The sequence below is a fragment of the Oryx dammah genome, unplaced genomic scaffold (genome assembly GCF_014754425.2).
Source record: "Oryx dammah isolate SB20612 unplaced genomic scaffold, SCBI_Odam_1.1 HiC_scaffold_3, whole genome shotgun sequence".
Lineage (NCBI taxonomy): Eukaryota > Metazoa > Chordata > Mammalia > Artiodactyla > Bovidae > Oryx > Oryx dammah.
Window position 1 is genome coordinate 88,311,616 of NW_024070187.1, and position 19,802 is coordinate 88,331,417.

At 39.0% G+C, this 19,802-nt stretch overlaps 1 protein-coding gene across 1 annotated transcript; it reads left to right on the forward strand.

Moving 5' to 3' along the window:
• Window positions 1-539: 539 nt before the first annotated feature.
• On the forward strand, window positions 540-19,529 carry EREG (epiregulin). Its single transcript, XM_040237070.1, has 5 exons — window positions 540-799; window positions 12,877-12,963; window positions 14,801-14,924; window positions 16,281-16,430; window positions 18,477-19,529. The coding sequence occupies exons 1-5, from the start codon at window positions 751-753 to the stop codon at window positions 18,556-18,558; spliced, it is 492 nt and encodes a 163-aa protein (XP_040093004.1). The 5' UTR covers window positions 540-750; the 3' UTR covers window positions 18,559-19,529.
• The last annotated feature ends 273 nt before the right edge of the window (window positions 19,530-19,802 follow it).

Consider the following 19,802-nt stretch of genomic DNA (forward strand, 5'->3'; position numbering starts at 1 on the left):
TTGGAAGTCTTAAATGCTGCAGCACGCTGGAAGCAGAGGGGCTGCAAAGGAAGGTGCAGACACACACACACATGCAAAAAAAAAAAAAAAAAACAAACCACCTCTGGAGGGTGGCGGGTGTGAATACAAGGAGCCACAGACAAATTTTAAGAATGTCCATAGGTCACTAATACACACACACACACACACACACACACACACAGCTTTCCAAAAGCACGAACTGGGAGCTCCAGCCCTGGCGGAGACTGACTGACTCAAGCTAACGCCCGTCACCCAGAGCAACCCAAACCACCCACCATCCGGCAGGTGACCCCAAAAACCAACCCTTCTGGTCCACGCTCCCCATCTCCTCCCGCAGGAGCCAGGGAGGGAGATGGAAAAGTTTGGGGAGTAGTCCCCGGCTCACGAGAAGGGCATTTTCTCATTCCTCGGTCACTCTCAGGTGTTCAGAGCGGGAGGACGACATCCGGACCGTCCTCCGGCCACTCCTCCCCCGGGCCGATTATGAAACTGCGGGCACTTTGTACCTCACCCCGCTTGCTAGTGAGTGCTCAGGCCCCTCCCCAGGCTAATAAAGGTCGCAGCGCGCGGCCGTGGAGCTCACTTAGACACAGGCCGGGTGTCCGAGGGACGCGTGGACCCCCGTAGCTCCAACCACCGCCGTCGCCGCCGCTGCCCCGCCGGACCCCTCCCGCAGCCCGCCGGAGCCCCCGTGTCCCCGCGGCCCCACACACGCTCACCGCGAGAAGGATGGAGCCGCGCCGCGCCCGCCAGGTCCCCACGCTGCTGCTCGTCCTGGGTGAGTCCCCCGCCCCTTCCCGACGCAGAGGACGCGACTCGGGCGGCCCGGGGCGCAGTTGTCACTTTCCACCCGACTCCAGGGTCCTCCACTTCCAACCAGGTCTCTCCTTAGGCGAGGAGTCCGGTCCTTTCCTCCCGCTGCGGATGGAATGCCATGGGGTAGGGGAGCGGGGATCGGTGTTCAATATGCCTTTCGCTCATCAAGGAACTTGGGCTGAGTGTTCTGCGTGAATTAATACAGCTCCGTGTTGGGAGAAATAAAAAGTTGAAAAGATCAGCCCCCGCCTTAGGAAAATCTGACAGTTCTAAGAAATCCAAAGACAAGGGAAAACTGGGGTGAGGGCGAAGACAGGAGGAGGGAGAAGGGACTAGACCCGCGCCTATAAAAGACCTTTGGGAAAGAAAAGCGGTTTCCTCCCGCCTGGCCTTCAGTTTTCTACATAAAGCGGGCTTCAGCTTTCTGCGGTGCTGGCGTGCGCCGGGCGCCGGCTTCGCTGAAGCTCCGGACTCCACGAGGGTAAACGCAGCTCGCTCACCTGGAGCTGCAGAGACACGCGGGCCCTGCCGCTTCCGGTCCCCCTCCCCTCCCCCCCTCCCCTAGACTCCCGGGCCGCGAGCTCATCACTTACTGTTAATTGCACTCTGTAGCCTGTAGTGGACACGACTGAACACACAAACACACACGCAGCCTGTGGTGGCTGAGCGTACTTTAATGCATGTCTTTTTATTTGAGATAATTCAGTTGTTGGTTTTTTTTTTTTTTTTTGGACAGAGGGGGAAAAAATCCTTATGTAACTTTACTGGTTTTGAAAAAAAAATAATGCTAATTCCTAAACTTCAAGAAGAGTTTGGAGCTGTTATGAAGATTTTCCTAAGGAAATAAAGGTTGCCAATCTCGCGTTATTTCTGAGATTGGAAAGAGGCGAATTCCCCTAACTCTACCTGTGCAGGATGTGACAGTTAAATTATTATTTCGACACACCTTATCTTAGGGGTTAGGAGACCTAATGACATTCATACTATGCATACTTGTAACTTACTTGTCCAAGTTCAAAAACATAGGTGGGAACTGGATCTGTGGTTCTACCAAAACTTCTAAGAATAACTTGCTAGGAGTTTCTCAGTAAATAATGTGGCTTTGCTATCTTTGTTATGAAGTCTTCCTAGAGTTAGATGTCAACCTAGAGGTCAGAATAGCTTAACCCCTTTTTCCCCCCCCCTACCTGTAAGGTTGCTTTGAACAATGCAAATGTCTGTTCTGGGCCACTCGTTGAGTATTCTAATTTGAGACATCAAGATCCTATGAATATCCTGGTAACTACCCACTTAGCTTATGTGTTGTGTGTGTTTTTGTTGTCATAAAAATGCTTAACTCCTTTATTGCATTACTTAATTATAGTTCACCTGTTTCATCAGCTGCCAAGCCCATTTCTAAATGAGCTCGGTCAGTTTCTGTTTTCCCAGTTTGTTTAGGTATTTCTCTGCCACTAGGAAAGTTCCTGTTTGAAGTTCTGTATCATATCTCTACACTCTATGCAGGTATGCGAGTCCAATAGTCTTATTCCAAAGCACATGGAAAAAAGGCAAGGCCAACTGTTCTTTCTGAAATTGCCATTTGCCCCGTAAACTAAAGAGTACCTAGAAATGCTTTTCCCAAATATCTATCCTTCAAGAAAAAGAGACATTCATTTGAGTTTTCAGCAAACATTTTATTATTGCCTTTTTGTGTGTGTGGAATTTATATGTATTTATGTCTGTGGAAAAAAATATAGACATTTTCATTTCCATCTTCTGCCTCCAACACATGCAGATTTAAACTGGTACACACACCCCACAATCATTTGGTCACTTTTACATTTTATAAATGTTTGATATTGATGGTTCCCAAATAAAAAGGAAAAAAAAATGTATATTGAGTCTGCAATTAATGTTTAGGGTCTCTTGATCTAAAAATCAAACGTGTTCAAGGATACCTAAATGGGCTTTTGAGCATGCTCCTGAATGACAGATCCAAGACAATTTATCCGTACTTCATTGCACAATGATAGAGAATTGACATAATAAACATTCTTTCTTGAAATCTGAGAAGCATAGATCTCAGTGAGGCAATGGCTTGCCTTAGAGCTTCCCTTTTGACCCTGAGAGTTTATGAGCTGCCTGGTGTTGGCACAACCTGAGATGACACATCACGGGCAGAAACGCGATGACAGGCCTCTCCGGTCTGGATTTTGACCCAAGCACCCTAGCTGCCTTCCGCATCATCTTGCCATATAAGCAACTTGGGTAATTGGGGTGTGTGGTTCAGCCCTGAGACCCAAATCCAGGCTCTGGGAAGGCAGATGCCTCCTGTGAACTAACCATGTTGTGTGTGAGGTGTTTTCCATGTATCCTTTACTCCTTAAAATAACTATATGAGGTAGAGATGATTGGCCCAGTTTGACAAATGGAGAAACCAAGGTTCAGTGATGTCAGATACCTTAAAAGGACTTAGAGACAGCAAATGTCAAGGTCATTCTGGGTCAATGTGTAAAGAGCCAGAGGTTTTCAGAGTTAGTTATCAGGAGCATAATAAAGTAACTGGTTCTAATAGAGAAGTCCTAGAGTAGTATGGGGGTTGCTGCAGAGCTTAGGACCTGTTATGGGCACCAGCATATGTGCAAAAATGGTACCTGATGGTATCACTCAAAAAACCAGGCACAGAAAAGATGAGATTATTTCTTTAAGCTCTGCTCAGATATGTTACATTTTTACTTAACCTATATTCAGCATTTTTAATACCCAGGAAATGACTTTATTATGAAGCAATCATTGACGTCAGTTGACTGAGACCTTTGTTTCTATTTTTATAGTTTCCTAGATGTCTGTTAAGTAAAGCAGTCAGGGAGAAGGAAACCCACATTCTTTTTATTCCCTGGATCATTCACAATATTGTGAATTGAATGTAGTGTTGACAAGGGATCAAGCTGGTATCTACAGCATACTTTATTAACAGTGGGAAAATAGACCTACTTATTTGGTTTTTTTTAAAAAAGTGCAGTGGTCCCATAGTCACTTTGGAAAACTTGAATTTGAATGTCTTCTGTTCATTTTTGCCCAGGAATCTCCCATTTCCTGGTGAATGATCACCCAGGAGATGCAAATGTCATGTAAGAAATCCTCTTTGAAGGGACTGTAAATTTAGGTGTGGTCTCCTCATCTGTCAGTCTTCACTCTGAATATAGGCCTATGCAAATTCCCGTGGCTGTAACTGCTGTTGGAAACATTCCTTCCGAAGACAATGGGAAGACTCCTCAAAGCTGTAATAGGACAGCTCCTCAGGGAGGAACACCCTGACAGCCATTGCCTTCATATGGCAGTTCTGGAACCTTTGGAAAATGAAGTAACACAACAGACTCAGTGTCCTCTGGCAATGCAGTTAATGTTAAGGCTGGATGTCTGGTTTCAGGGCAAATAAAGGTTCAGTGACATTCTAGGTTAAAGCATTAACTAGGATACTGTTAATAAGACCCAAGACAGCTTGATAATTGTCCAGAAAAAAAGTTAGCTCAATTATTTAGGTCAAAAAGCCTGAATTTTAAACTTGAGGAATGAAAGTAAGTGAAATACAAATCTTTTTGAAAATCCTCAGGATAAGGGGAAAAGTCTCTCTTTCTCATATGTATGAATAAATGTGTATATGTATAAGTTTATATACACACATGTGTGTATCATACTTTACAGTTTTGCATTGAGACATAGTATATAGAATGTAGTTTCACATCCCACTTCTTTTATTTCATACTTTTGGAAAGATTTATTCCTCCTTGAGCTTCAGTTTTCTCATCTGTAAAATGGAGATTATAATAACTATGATGTTAGGTTATTGTATAGAGAAACAGTTTTAAAGTTAGCATTGTTATCCGTAGTAGTAAGCGTTGTTTTAGGAAAATGCCTCATTTGATCTTTATAACTCCCTTTTAGCCAGGAGAGGCATTATTGTTCCCAGTTTGTAAATGACAAGACACACTTTAAAAGGAGTTACACAGCATGTAAGGCTCCTTTTTAAATACGGTGTGCCATCTACTGTGGATGCTCCCAACTCACTTCACTTTTGGTGAAAGTTCTACTCATCCTTTAAGATTGAAGAAAAATATCAGGGCTTCTCTGATACCTCCCTCCATCTTTCTCTCACCGCTGGAAAATAAATGTGCAGTCTGCCCGCCCCCCCACCTTTGCTTCTCTCTGAATCCTCCTATTCTACTCTATTCTCATCACACTGCAAGTGTGTATCCCGCCCTGTTTTTCCTTACTGATGCTCAGCTTTTATCATTCACGTTGTAGCAGACTTATGTTAACCAGTCAATGACTATCATTGGAGGGATGATGAGAATGGTACTCTATTTAGGGTTCTTAGCACTCTGTTTTGATTCAGACAGCTGTTCTTTGAAAGTGTGCTTGCAAAGTCAAATATTTTGGCAGAACAATAGTTTTTGAAAAGTCAATTGTCTGATAATAAAGCTGAACACTTTTTCTTCCTTGTTTTCCCCATTTCTATCTCAATGTAGTCTGTATTCAATGACAGTATGCCTAACAAAATTTAAGTGTATCAGCACTGTGTGTGTGTGGATGGATGTGTGTATACGTGTATTTGTGTCTGTGAGAGAGAGGGGGGTAGGGAGGGAGATAGGGCAATGACTGATAATGAATGATGGATAATCAGCAAGAAAAAGTATTATTTTAGAAATGACAGTAACCTTAATCTAATCTAAATTCTCTCTCTCCTACTCCACCCTGCTCCCCGGTGATATTTTCAGAGATAAGGGAAACCTAGCTGCAGAGAGATAAACAGTCTCTGAGCTAGAACTAGCTCCATACCTCATGGATCTGCCAGGAGGGTTTTCCAGCCTTGAGTCTATTTACACCATGCACTGGATAGTTCTATGTTGTGGACTGTTCTATGCATTGCAGGGCATTTAGCAGCAATCCTGGTCTCTACCCACTAGATGTCAGTAGCAGCTCTAGTTGTGACAACCCAAAATATTTCCCATGTTGCTAAATGTCTCTGGTTGGCAAAATTACTCCAGGGTGAGAAGCACCAGCTGATGTTTTCCATTGCTAGGAAACATTGCCGCTCGTAAGTTGCAGTTCGAATAATCAGTGCTTGAGTTACTAAGACAAACAAAATTCATGTTAATGGTAACCTCATTGCAGATATGAAAGCAATTCTAACGTTAAAAATATCAACTTAGCAAGTTTTATTGCCAATTTAATACCATTTTCCCTGAATAATGATGAATCTTGTTTATGATGGAGTCATTCATTCTTTCTCCAATCATTGCATTGCTCACCACCCCATGCCTCCTTTCATAATTCTGTTCTCTTGACTCGCGCAAGACTGAACTTTCCTTTTTCCTCCAATTTCCTTGGTCATTTCTCTCCACTCCTTGTCACCTATTTCCGAAGTTCTGTGATTTTCCATTCCATACTTTTTCCCTTGGAACATTTGAATGACTTCTATCTTTTAAAGGTAGTATTTCCTCATAAGACTTTCAAATAGATCCTGTCAATTCCATTCCTGTTCTTTTACTCAAGATCTTTTTCCCCAGGTACCTCATAAATATAAATAAATGATATATGAACTGCAAACCCAGATTCCTTCGTTATGTCCTCCTTCATGTCTGCTAGCTGCAAATACTGCCACAAATCTGCTGTCTTGCCTATGTTATCTACTCTTTTAATGGCACCACCTTCCTTGGTATTTTCTGCTCAGAAACGTGGTATCATCTATGAAGTTACTCCTTTCCTCACCACCACCTGGGATCTAGCCTCTAGTTAGAACAGAAGCTATCCCCTTTGCATCAGTTTACTTTTCAGCATCTTGTTCAGTATCATGCATATAGAAGACTCTTGGTAGATATTTGTTGAACAAATATTATTATAAACAGATAATTACTAAAAAGTTAGTATAAGTTAAGTTGCTTTCTTTCCCTCTCATTTATCAAGTGTAACTAAGCCCTTCCCACCCTTCTTTTATGCTAAGGATGCACATATGCATCGCACAAAAGTTGAAGTCTCCAGCGTTAACCAAAAAATAAGTTTTCACAAAATAAAATTTCTTAGCAGCTCCCATTATGCTAGGTACATCACACAGATTCTTGGAATGAAATGTAATTAGCCTTAAGGCTTTTACAATTATCTTTTATGTACTTATTTTCTCCTCTTTTCTTTCTTTTTTTTTTTGATGCATACTGATGAAAACACTATCCTTTTGCAAATTCATTTTTGGCAATGGGCTTCTGTAAAGAATGAATAATAACAATAGTTAGTATGCTTCTAAAAATGTTAAGTTTTCAAAGTTGTAGGCCACAATAAATATGACTGTAAGGAAGGAAGAAAAGGCGGATGGCACACACTTATCCAAACTGTTTCTCCTTTAGAAGATTTTTCTTTTGAGACAATAATGTAATAGTAATTTAAATTTCTGAATTGTATCAATGGGATACATGTAAGAAGCAAGATGGAAGGGGGTAAAGATAGAAAAGTGCTAAAAGGATCTTCCGTGAAATATTATATTGAAGAAAAAAATACATTTTCAATAGATAATTTGAAATAATACCCTAGAGATGAATCTTTGGTTTTAGAGGTTGCACGTTCCATATTTAGAGCTCTTAAGCCACAAAATTTCAAAACATCCACATTAGTACAAATTATATACTTTATTCAGTAATTGATATGCTTTCTCCTATATTATGAGAACATTTCCATTATGAATAAGATAGACAGCTTTAAATCCATTTTATGATAAAATAAGCTCTAGTTTCATATTTTGACACACGATTCTTGATTTGAATAGTTTTAAGCATAGTATTGTATGATAACCAAAATATATGAGCATTCTGAAGTATGATTTAGAAATTACTGCCAGAATTGAGTTATTTAATGTCTCTGAACTGAAAACTATGGCCTATTACATCTTCTCTTGACACTTTACAAGGAAGATGTTATGGCTGTATTTGAAATTCAAAATTAAAGACTTATTTGTAATCTGTCATTATATCAACCTCTGGTTTCATTCTGTTATCCCGTTTTTATCTAAATAGTTACTGTTGGCTTTTACATTTACTTTTTAATGATGCTTAGTGGTAAAGTTAACATTAAAAGTTGTAGAAAGAAACTGATTGCTGGCAGGAAGCAAGGTTTATGCTATATAGATATACATTATGATATGTATATACTATTATATATGCTATTCTCTGAGAAATAGGCTGTTACTAGAAAGTACTTTCAGTAGGTCTTTTCAGTGTCTGATGTGATAACAGAACTTACAGTTATTTTAACTTTATCTAATAGTGGAATTTAAGACAAAAAGCCATCTGGAAATGATGAAGGCATATTCACTCCTTGAAAGAAAGTATACAAGACCTAACAAGCCTAGTATGTTAAAGACAAATCCTAAAATTACAGACTGCCCTGGAAGAAGGTAGAAAACTAACAGTCTTGTGAGTAGGTAGGCATGTGACCAAGCAGAAGTGTGAACAAAGAGGATTTTGCTGCCTGTTTGGGCTGGGCAATTACTATGATTCATAATGAGTTTGCTGTTCTGGTCTAAATATCCTAAAAGGTTAAATTAGGAAAATAAGGTGCATTCCTTTCATTCTGTAACCCATCTCATTTTATTTTGGGTCATTTTTATTTGACTTGATTGCTATTCAGGAGAGTCATTTTATCTCTGAGAATTGCAGTTGATGATTGCAGAATAGGCTTGGTTAACCAGTCACCAAATCTCAGTCTCCATCTAGATGGCCCCTCAGTGTGGCCAGAAGGAAGCAAGGACAAAAGAAAATGTATGCAATAAAAAGGACGTTTTCTACCTTTAGCATTCCTTCTGAAGGTCAGGCATGCACTTTTCACTTAATGCCCCAAGGCCCAGGACATTTGGTGCCCCCCGACCCCCCACTGGGGTGATGGCACTCAGCCTCTCCCACGCGCTGTCCCCAGTATTGTGTAAGGTGTAGGCTCGGCCCTGACTCACAGAGTAGAGGTGATTTGTATCCTGTGAGTCACCGGTGCCACTTCCTGCTGGCACATTTGAGATTTCACTGAAACAAATCTCTGAAAGGTGAAGGTAGATGAATAGGCGAGCTTTAAATTCCTGAAACCCATTTGGAAATTGGACAGAAATAATGGGCTCCAAAGACAGTTTTGTTTTCATGACATTATTGACATAGAAGTTCCAATGGCTAATTTTGTGTTTACAAATTACCATTTAGCGTGGAATTCCTCTGTATCATAGTTACCAACGTAGGGCTGGCCACCAATCTTTTTGCTGACATTATCCAAACTCTATATCCAAATAATATCATAGGGTTGTATTTTCTCAGCAGGGACCCATGGTCAAGATCAAAAATTCAAATATAAGATTTGCAATTGACCTAGAGAAAGATCATTATGTTCAATTAACACTAAAGTCATGAAAAACTGAAAGATTAAGGAAATATACAGATAGGACTTCAGCATGTATCCCTGTATGACTTTAATGAGTAGTGATTTGTAATTGGATATGAATGCTGGATGTTAAAATTCTCCATGGGTTAACTTTTCCAATTTTTTGATTGCTCCCCACTATTCCTTTACCCCATTTTGCAAGGCTCTGGGCTAAATGTGAGGTTGAGGAAAGCTTGAAAACCACTTTTGAAGCAATAGAACTGTGTGGATGAACACATGATTTAGAACCAATTTTGGTAGTTCATTTAGAACCAATTTTGGTAATTCTTCCCAAGTGGTGCTAGTGGTAAAGAATCTGTGTGCCAGAGCAGGAGACACAAAAGATGCGTGTCTTATCCCTGGGTCATTGGAAAGATCCCCTGGAGAAGGAAACTGCAACCCACTCCAGTATTCTGGCCTGGAATATTCCATGGACAGAGGAGCTTGGCCAGCTACAGTCCATGGGGTCGCAAAGAGTCAGACACGACTGAGCTCACACAAGAACTGAACACAGTAGTTCATTGACTACATATATCTATGATTAAAGTGTAATCTAAACACTGTCATTTGAGAACTACATTTAAAATCATTTACAATTTCATCTATAAAATACCCGGATGTGGGATTAATGTACCAAGTCTCATAGAAACCATCCTGAGAGATGGACTATGTCCAAGGGAGCGTCACAGGTTAGGACAGCCCAGTTTTTGTGGAGGCACGCCCTGCCCTGAACATTCTTTAATTCACAAAGACAAATATTTCACTTGTGGCTTGACCAACTGGAACAAAGTTTCCAACAGTGGAAAAACTAACAATATGACAAAACTTTGAGAAAAAACAACAACAACTAATAAGCAACACCTCAGAGCAATTAGCTGGATTTTATCATAATAGTTGCAGGTTGCATTTGTAAGCAGTTCTGAACAGGAAAGGCTAGTGTCTGATTTCTGCAAAGAATGAAGAAACAATCCTTTGCAGAGAAATGTGCATTTGCACAGTGGACCTGGCCGGGCCTTTTGCAGTAGGAGAATAGATAATATCTCCTTCCATCAGTTGAAGAGCCGTGGAGGAATCGGAATGTCAGGGATGTAAAAACACACATTTAAAACTCCAGCTTGTGTTGAGCAGATTGTGTAAATTAAAGGAAGTAATTCTTTACGAGTGAAAGTTTATGGCAAAATTATATCGAGAAGTAGAATGATATTGGCTTGGATAAAACTCTAGCTAGTTCACCCCTGAAAAAATGTGTGGACAAAGTTATCCTTTTCCATCTCTGTTCAACTGACAGTGGAATCCAAATTTTAGCCTTTTTTGTTGTTGTTGTTATTTAAGAAAGATTTTTTTTTTCCCTGTAAGGACAATCAAAGTATCATTTATATTGTAGGAGAAATATGAAGCAGGGAGGTGATAGTTCTAAACTTTCCAAAAGATATTTTCAAGTCACTGAAAGATTATGAGACTCAATGTCATAAGATGCACTCCTAACCCTTATCTTCTATAATCTCTAGATAATTGGTCTTGGATAAGACATTTAATTTAACTACACTGCAGTTATTGAGGTCAACATAACTACTTCACAGGATTATTATCAGTGTTAAGTTTGAAACATTAAGAAATTACAAACTCTGATGCTTATGTTTTACCCAAATCATACTCAATTTGCTTAACATGTACATACCTCCAATTGTGAAAAAATAAAATTCTTTATTATATGGAATAATTATCCTTTAAAATACCAAAGTACAGAGAGATTTATAACCTTATTATAGACCAGTAGATGGCAACCCACTCCAGTACTCTTGCCTGGAAAATCCCATGGACAGAGGAGCCTGGTAGGCTGCAGTCCATGGGGTCGCTAAGAGTCGGACTGAGTGCACTTTAAGAGTGCACGACTGAGTGACTTCACTTTCACTTTTCACTTTCATGCATTGCAGAAGGAAATGGCAGCCCACTCCAGTATTCTTGCCTGGAGAATCCCAGGGATAGAGAAGCCTAGTGCGCTGCCCTCTCTGGGGTCGCACAGAGTCGGACTATGACTGAAGCGACGTAGCAGTAGCAGCAGCATAAACCAGTAGAGGGCACTATCCACATATGCATATGCTAAAAACAAGCTTGCTGTTGAATGGCATGGAACATTCATGAGTCCCATTTCATTTAATTCTCCCCCGACTCTATAATTTGGGGAAATTGAGATACAGAGAATTTAATTAATTTGTCCAAAATTGCATAGCTCAGGTTTTCTCCCAGGATTGCCTTTCCACCATACTTTGTTGCCTCTTTATGGCGTTAAATACTCTGCTTCAGTTATATTTAGCTGAGTTCATTCCCTGTAATGTCCATTATGCTCTAGTGTTATTGCCTGTTTCCAAATTCTGTATTGTGGCCAACAAACAGCATTGCTGTGTACTCTGAAGAAAGTTACTTAAACTCTTTATGCCTCACTTTTCTCATATGGCTAATGGGGAGAACAGTAATATCTTCTTCAAAGAGTCACTGGGTGGATTAAAGTGATAGTATAGGTAAGGATGGGCTTCCCTGGTGACTCAGACGGTAAAGAATTGTACTGCGATGCTGGATTCTCAGGTTCGATCCCTGGGTTAGGAAGATCCCCTGGAGAAGAAAATGGCTACCCACTCCAGTATTCTTGGGGCTTCCCTGGTGGCTCAGACCATAAAAAATCTAGATGTCCATACATAGTACATGGTCAAGAAATGTCAACTGCTGCCAACCACTACCACCACCACCACCACCAATAATGTTTATTATATAACAGTTACTCATATAACTGGAACGAGTGATTAAAGACCAAATGCATGACTCCTAAGAAGAGTAAAACTCTCTGCAGTAAACTTTCCTACAATTAAAAGGGTTCTTCCTGTTCTTTCCATGCAATTCACAAACTTCTTGAGTCATCCTGGTGCCAGTTCCCCAACATTTATCTTTTCAGGGGAGACACACAATGAAATACCTTTTAATCTCTTATTGGATGACAGAAGCTGTATTCTAAGGCTCAGTATGGTTCATGTAGCATGTGTATTCCTTCCCATATTGGATAAGATATGTTCTGACTTTACTTAGATTACATATTGTTCATTAAAATCTATTAATATTTTCATGTGTAATACAAAGAGTACCTTAGGTACTTAAATCAACAACTGATGTATCTTCAGTTGAGAGTCCTATTTCATTGTGACCATAAATAGAAACTGAGTTTTATTTGAAGCCTTCTTTGTGATAGGTTCTACTTTGGATCATTGCTCTGAACACATCATGAAGTAAAACAGTGGAAATTTTCCAGTTGCTAAGCTTCTTAAGAAATCAAATGTTAAAACCAGGTCTTTGAAAAAGTTACTGGGCAGTGTTTGAAGCAGGTCAAGTTTGTAACTCTGAATGTAATGCCAAGGCTTTTACCATGGGACACAGAGCTGGCTGTTCATTTATTTTCAGTGATATGCCTGTTTCCATGAATTATTTTCTTTCAGGGTTTAGATGGATCAAATTCTTGAAAGAATTGAAAGAAATCTGCAAATATTGTAATTATGTGGAAATCTGGTCAGAGTTTCTTTCTTGAAGCGTTAGTTATATATATATATTTTTTTTTTCCATAAATAGTTTTCTATCTTCTTCAAGCAGTCTTCAGTACAACTGTGATTCCTTCATGTATCCCAGGAGAGTCGGGAGATAACTGCACAGCATTAGGTAAGCCCAGCTTTGTCAATGTTGCATCAAATAATTATGCATTCTTAACAGAAATGTAAACTTAAAGACTATAAATATAAGATAGTGGAAAAAAGAGGGGGGAATAGCTACTCTATTAACAAAAGAATTCAATGATCTGGAAAAATTATATAAAGGAGTAACTGGAGGCAAAGGGACTGGATATCTAGTTGTATGGGAAGATTTGATCTTAAAGAGAGGGAACAAAGAAAATCAGATTCCCTTTGATCATTTCAGAGCTTTGCTATGAAACCATTGGGAGAGGTTGGATCCCAGACAAAATAGGCAAATTTGAGCTTTGTACACAGTAGATAAAGTATTTTGTGGTTATTTTTTGTAAAAGGAACAAATGATGTCCTTTATTTTGAGTTACAGCATTCATTCAGAAACTATCTATAGAGTACTTAATACAACCCAAATGCTGTGCTTAGATGGCATTAGTGGTAAAGAAGTAGCCTGCCAACGCAGGAGATGTAAGAGATGTGGGTTTGATCCCTGGGTAGGGAAGATCCCCTGGAGAAGGGCATGGCAACCCCCTCCAGTATTCTTGCCTGGAAAATCCCATGGATAGAGGAACCTGATGGGCTATGGTCCACAGTCTCACAAAGAGCCAGACACAACTGAAGCAACTTAGCATACGTGCACACAGATAAGTGGTGCAGTCTTAACTTGGACCCCAGAGGACTCTGACTATGGTTCAGGAGAGATCTGCTTTATATTCAGTCTGAGTTATTGAATTCAAAGTTATCCTGGGTAACCAGAGTAGAACACCTCCTTTCTTGTCCTTCCTCACTACACTCTAGAGGTCTGGTCTGCCTCACTCCCTATTTTTGGCTATTTGAACAAGAGTATTACAGTCAAGATGCCTTGTTTGATTATTTCATATAGATTCTTCAAATTTTAGATTCTTTAATATTTTAGTAATAAAACATTCTAGGGATTCCTTGGTGGTCCAATGGTTAAGACTCTATGCTTCAACTGCAGGGGGCATGGGTTCAATCCCTGGTTTGGGAACTAAGATCCCACATTCCACATGGCAAAAATAGTAAATAAACTGTAAAAAAAAAAAAAGCTCTTAAAATATTTTAAAGTAAATTTTATATGTAGGTTGTAGCGCTGTTCTAAAGAGGCTACTATTTTCATGGTTGCATTTGTGTAACCAAGGCATTTATAAGTCAGGGTTTGTTTAGGTCATGTTCAGCTCTTATCATTAGAGACTTTGATTGATTTTGGGTTTGGGGTGGTGGTTTAGTCACAAGTCATGTCTGATTCTTTTGACCCAATAGGACAGTAGCCTGTCAGGTTCTTCCATGGGACTTTCCAGGCAAGAATACTGGAGTGGGTTGCCATTTCCTTCTCCAGGAGATCTTCCTGACCCAGGGATCAAACCCTAGTCTCGCTACCAGAGAATGTACACCAAAACAAGCCTTGTTGGCTTAAAACTCACTATAGATTTAAGCTGTCTTAAATTAATTAATGGATTCAGCTTGCAAATGTCAGAATTATTTGAAAAAATTAGACACACCCTTATTTGGATAAGTGAATAACCATAAAGTATTATGATTTTTCGTGTGTGTCTTCAACTAACCTTTTCTAACCTTAAACGTTGTCTTTTGAGAATTATTATTCCCAGTTTTTATTTTGTTTTGTTTAGTCCATTTTCCTTTGGGAATCCAGTGTTTTGCTTATTGGTCTAGAGAGTATGATAACTAAAGTGACGTTTTGTCCACAAATGCCTGAGAATGGTTACTATTACGAAAGGATGATACTATTTCAAAGAAAGTAACAGAATACATTCCACTTTCCTTTTCTTTCACAGTTCAAACTGAAGATAATCCACGTGTGGCTCAAGTGTCAATAACAAAGTGCAGTGCTGACATGAATGGCTACTGTTTGCATGGACAGTGTATCTACCTGGTAGACATGAGTGAAAATTACTGCAGGTAATGTGCCAAACACAAACAAACAATATTTTAAAAACCCACATTGTCTCTCTTTTTTATCTTCTTAATAAGTACTCTGTTATTTCCCTGGGCTGCAGTTTTTAGTATTATTAGCATGCAATTTATATTTACTATTAGAAACTTGATTGAGTTTTTCTTTTAAGTTGTGCTGTGTGTGCTCAGTCACTTCAGCTGTGTCTGACTCTTTGCAACCCCATGGACTGCAGCTCACCAGGCTCCTCTGTCCATGGGATTCTCCAGGCAAGAATACCGGAGTGGGTAGCCATTCCCTTCTCCAGGGGATCTTCCTGACCCAGGGATCGAACCCAGCTCTCTTATGCCTTCTGCATTGGCAGGAGGGTTCTTTACCACTGGTGCCATCTTCTTTTACGTTGGGGAACAAATAGTAGAACAAATGGTAGTTATCAGATTATACAGATATTTCAGGGGTGTGGGATGGGGAGGGCTTCAGATATCTTCCTGTCACACTTACCACAAGAGCAGGTCAACTTTTAATCTTTTCACTGGACTTATATATCAGCTATTGTTACAAGCATTGACTCCACTGATTTAGACAAAAAGTACCTCAAACCCACACAACTTACAAAACACCATCCACACTGGCAGCTGAATCAGACTATCATTTTAATATAACAGTCACGATTTGAGAGCTTCATGGGGCTCTTTTATCAAAGTTGGGCCAGCTTTCAGGTCAGTCTTTGAATTCATCTTTACAACTTTTGGCAGAGCTTGTTGATATCTTGCATTATAGTGTGAGATGACCTCTTATGAAACTAATTCAGAACCAAGATTTCGGTTTTTTAATATAAATTTATTTATTTTAATTGGAGGTTAATTACTTTACAATATTGTATTGGTTTTGCCATACATCAACATGAATTCACCAGGGGTGTACACATGTTCCCCATCCTGAACCCCCCTTCCTCCTCCCTCCCCGTACCATCCCTCTGGGTCATCCCAGTGCACCAGTCCCAAGCATCCACTATCATGCATTGAACCTGGACTGGCGATTCGATTCATATATGGTATTATACATGTTTCAATGCCATTCTCCCAAATCATCCCACCCTCTCCCTCTCCCACAGAGCCCAAAAGACTGTTCTATACATCTGTGTCTCTTTTGCTGTCTCACATACAGGGTTATCGTTACCATCTTTCTAAATTCCATATATATGTGTTAGTATACTGTATTGGTGTTTTTCTTTCTGTCTTACTTCACTGTGTATAATAGGCTCTAGTTTCATCCACCTCATTAGAACTGCTTCAAATGTATTCTCTTTAATGGCTGAGTAATGCTCCAAAAATAATTGATCTTTCTCTCCCATTGTCCTTTAGGTGTGAAGTAGGTTACACTGGTGTCCGGTGTGAGCATTTCTTTTTAACCGTTCAAAAACCTCTGAGCAAAGAATATGTGGCTTTGACTGTGATCCTTGTTATCTTGTTCCTTGTCATAGTTGCTGGTCCCATATACTACTGCTGCAGATGGTAAGCCAGTGTTTTTTAACACTCTTCTTTTGTAAATTACCTTTATACAAGACACACAAACTGGGTAAAAATATGGCAAAGTATTATTTAGTGGGAAAAGACAGACTCTGCACTAAAGATATTTTTAAGGAAGTTTCAGCAGCAGAACATCTGGACTTGACTGTTTGGGGGTCTGTTATTTATGACCTCTGTGACCTCATACAACTTAAACTAACAGTATCAGTTCCTTCCTTTATAAAATACAAATAGAAATCCTTATTCACATTAATGACAGGATTACTGTCAGTATTGGGTATAACACATGCAAAAGTAAATCATAAGGCATCATGCCAATGTTAAATTTAGCCACTTATATTCAATTTATTAGTTTGAAGTTTGTATTTCATAAAATATAATTTGTAAATTAATAACCCCAGAGGCTTAAGATCTTAAAATTTAAGGCAGACTAGTAGAAACGAGTGTCCAGGTAATTGTAAGAGTTACTTTTAAAAATTGGTTCATGCCAGTCCCTTAAAATTCCATCTTCAACACTCCATCTTCGTGTACAGTGCTGTGCTGATATATGCTGATAACTGAGTGGGCATTGAAACTTTTGACAGTATATCAGATTGGCTGTTTTTTTAAGGTTAGTATCAGGAATAGTATGACTTAAATAGTGTGTGTTTTCAGTCTTATCCAACTCTTTGAGACCCCATGGACTGTAGCTTGCCAGGCTCCTCTGTCCATGGACTTTTCCATGCAAGAATACTGGAGTGGGTTGTCATATCCTACTGTGAGGGAACATCCTGATCCAGGAATCAAAACTGAGTCTCTTGAGTTTCCTGTATTGGCAGGCTGGCTCTTTACCACCTTGCCACCTGGAAAGCCCGACTTAATAGCAGCTGCCTTTAAAATGTCTCCATGAAATCCTTCTTACTTTGGAAGGGCTACAAATTTTTCAGTGTACATTTGAGTGAATTTTACTTTATTTTTGCTGAAAATAATGCACTTCTACTTTTGAAGCTCCAAAAATGTTACTTTTACAAGATTAAATTTATTTGGTTCGTGTTTACTTCTAAGTATTCATCAAATTATTATAATACCTTTTTAATTAGTCACGATCACATAACTGAATATTATTACAACTGAAACACACCTGAAAGGTGTTTAACTACAATCCTTTCTTTTCAAAAGATGAGAAAGTGGGACCCAGAGAGGTGAATTGACATGCCCTGGCTTGTCTAGTTGACAAGTAGCCAGATCAAGGTTAAACAAAGGTTTTCCCAGTCGTGGTTTTCAACTAAGCAAAAACATTATGCAGTTTCCTTAAGTCTACATGATTCATCTTCAAAATGGGTAGAAAATGAACTCAAAATATTAGGTAGATAGCTTTAATGAATGAATGAAGCTTTAATTAATGAATGAAGATTCTGAACCACTAGATTTATGAATCCTAGCTAGGAGAACTTGCCAGGTTATGTAATCCATTTTACTTTACTTTTTTCATCTGTAAAATGAGGATGATAATGCTAAGTGTAAGGATAAAATAAAAAATGAATATATAGCACTTAAAACATTGTCAGTCACATAGTAATTGCCTGATAATTGTTAGTTATTTTTATTTTTATTGGCAATAACATTACATCAACATGATAGGTAGAATATAATAGTGATATTCAAAGTATTTGTACTTTTTTTCTTATTTGTAATAAGGAAAGAAGGAAGAAAAAGGGAAGGGAAGACAGAGAAAAAGAAAAAATGATAACAGTCCAGGATTAAATGTGGTCACATGCTGTCCTGAAATTTTACAATTTTCATGACCATCTCCTCTGAGAAGTTCTTTAACTGGATTTCACCATTTCCTCTCAAAATTATTTGTCCAGGGCAACTACTCCTTGCCCCTTCCCTCTTTTCTCACCTTCGGCCTAAACCTGGCTACTTGTGTCATTTTGGAAGCACTGTGCTAAAGTACCTTTAGAGTCCAAGTATTTGTTTCTTTTGTTAGCATACTTTGCTCTTACTAGTGTTAACTACAGTGCTAATGATTTCATTTCTGAATATTTCTAGGTACAGAAATCAAAAAAGTAAAGAACCCAAGAAGGAATATGAAAGAGTGACCTCAGGGGATCTGGCATTGCCGCAAGTCTGAATGGTGCCATTAAGCTTATGGGCAGGGATGCACTGCATGCCTGGTTATGTTAATATTCCTATTTTATTAATAATATTTATGTGGGGTCATATGTTAAGTCAACAATAATGTATTTTTTAATATGCTAAGAAAAGTTTTTATTTTTGTTTTATTTTTAACAGATTGCTAATGTATAATGTACACAAAATATTTAATATAAAAGGAAAGTGGATATTTTTGTAAGAAATCCTTTTCTGGGCTAAATGCTTTACTGAAAACTTTTTTGCTTGGTGTACAGTACATAGGAGTGAGCAATGCCCAGTTCACTGTTTAGAAAGTGTAAGCGTGTGACAGATTTCTATAAGCCGAAAATGTGGTCAAACCAATTTAATATATTTTTTTACTCCTCGAATCAATGATAATTGGTTTGACTATATCAGAGTTCGGTGTTTGAGTTGGCACCACTGTGCCATGTTTTGAAACAGTAATGCTATGGGAACTGGGGAGAAGCAAATATAGATCTTGGGCTAAACACTACACCCTCTGCTCCCTCCACTCACACATCCTCACTGTTTACTGCCTGGAAGGATGGTGCGTAATTCTCTATGCCCATTCACAACTCCTATGGATATTAGTCATCCATGTAATACAGGGGTCTTCGACCCCCGGCCACAGAGTGCTCCCAGTCCACAGCTGGTTAGGAATGGGCCACACATCTGGAGGTGAGTGGCAGGCAAGCAAGCAAAGCTTCATCTGTATTTACAGCCTCTCCCCATCACTCACTTCTCCCTGGTGCATAGAAAAATTGTCTTCCACAAAACTCGTCCCTGGAGCCAAAAATGTTGGGGACTGCTGATCTAATAGATTTTCCTTAAGAAAATGAATTGAGAAAACTTTTACCATCTTTTATGTAATTTTATGTATAGCTTCACAATGTCCTTTTTTTTTTTTCAGTACATTTATGCTAGGTAACTGTTGCTCATGAACTAATAGAGAAGTCCACACATGAAGCCAAAATTTGTGCTTCTTTTTTGAAGAGTATTTATTTCTATATGAACTTTGCTAAAGAATTCTACAATTAAATCAGAGTCCAAAATTTGATGGACTAAATGTTATTTTAAAGTATAATATAAGACAGTTATTCTATATATGGTCTAAAGAGATCTAGAAGCATGTTTCTGTTTCCCACTAATATAGCTGAAGTCAAATGAGCTTTATAAGAATATGTTTTTAATCCTACACATCCTTATTGACATGTACTGTAT

Excerpts from the sequence above, each read along its gene's own strand:
- EREG (XM_040237070.1), top strand. The coding sequence starts at position 751 with ATGGAGCCGCGCCGCGCCCGCCAGGTCCCCACGCTGCTGCTCGTCCTG. Across the intron at positions 14,925-16,280 it reads ATGAGTGAAAATTACTGCAG|GTGTGAAGTAGGTTACACTG; the intron begins GTAATGTGCCAA and ends ATTGTCCTTTAG. Across the intron at positions 16,431-18,476 it reads ATATACTACTGCTGCAGATG|GTACAGAAATCAAAAAAGTA; the intron begins GTAAGCCAGTGT and ends GAATATTTCTAG.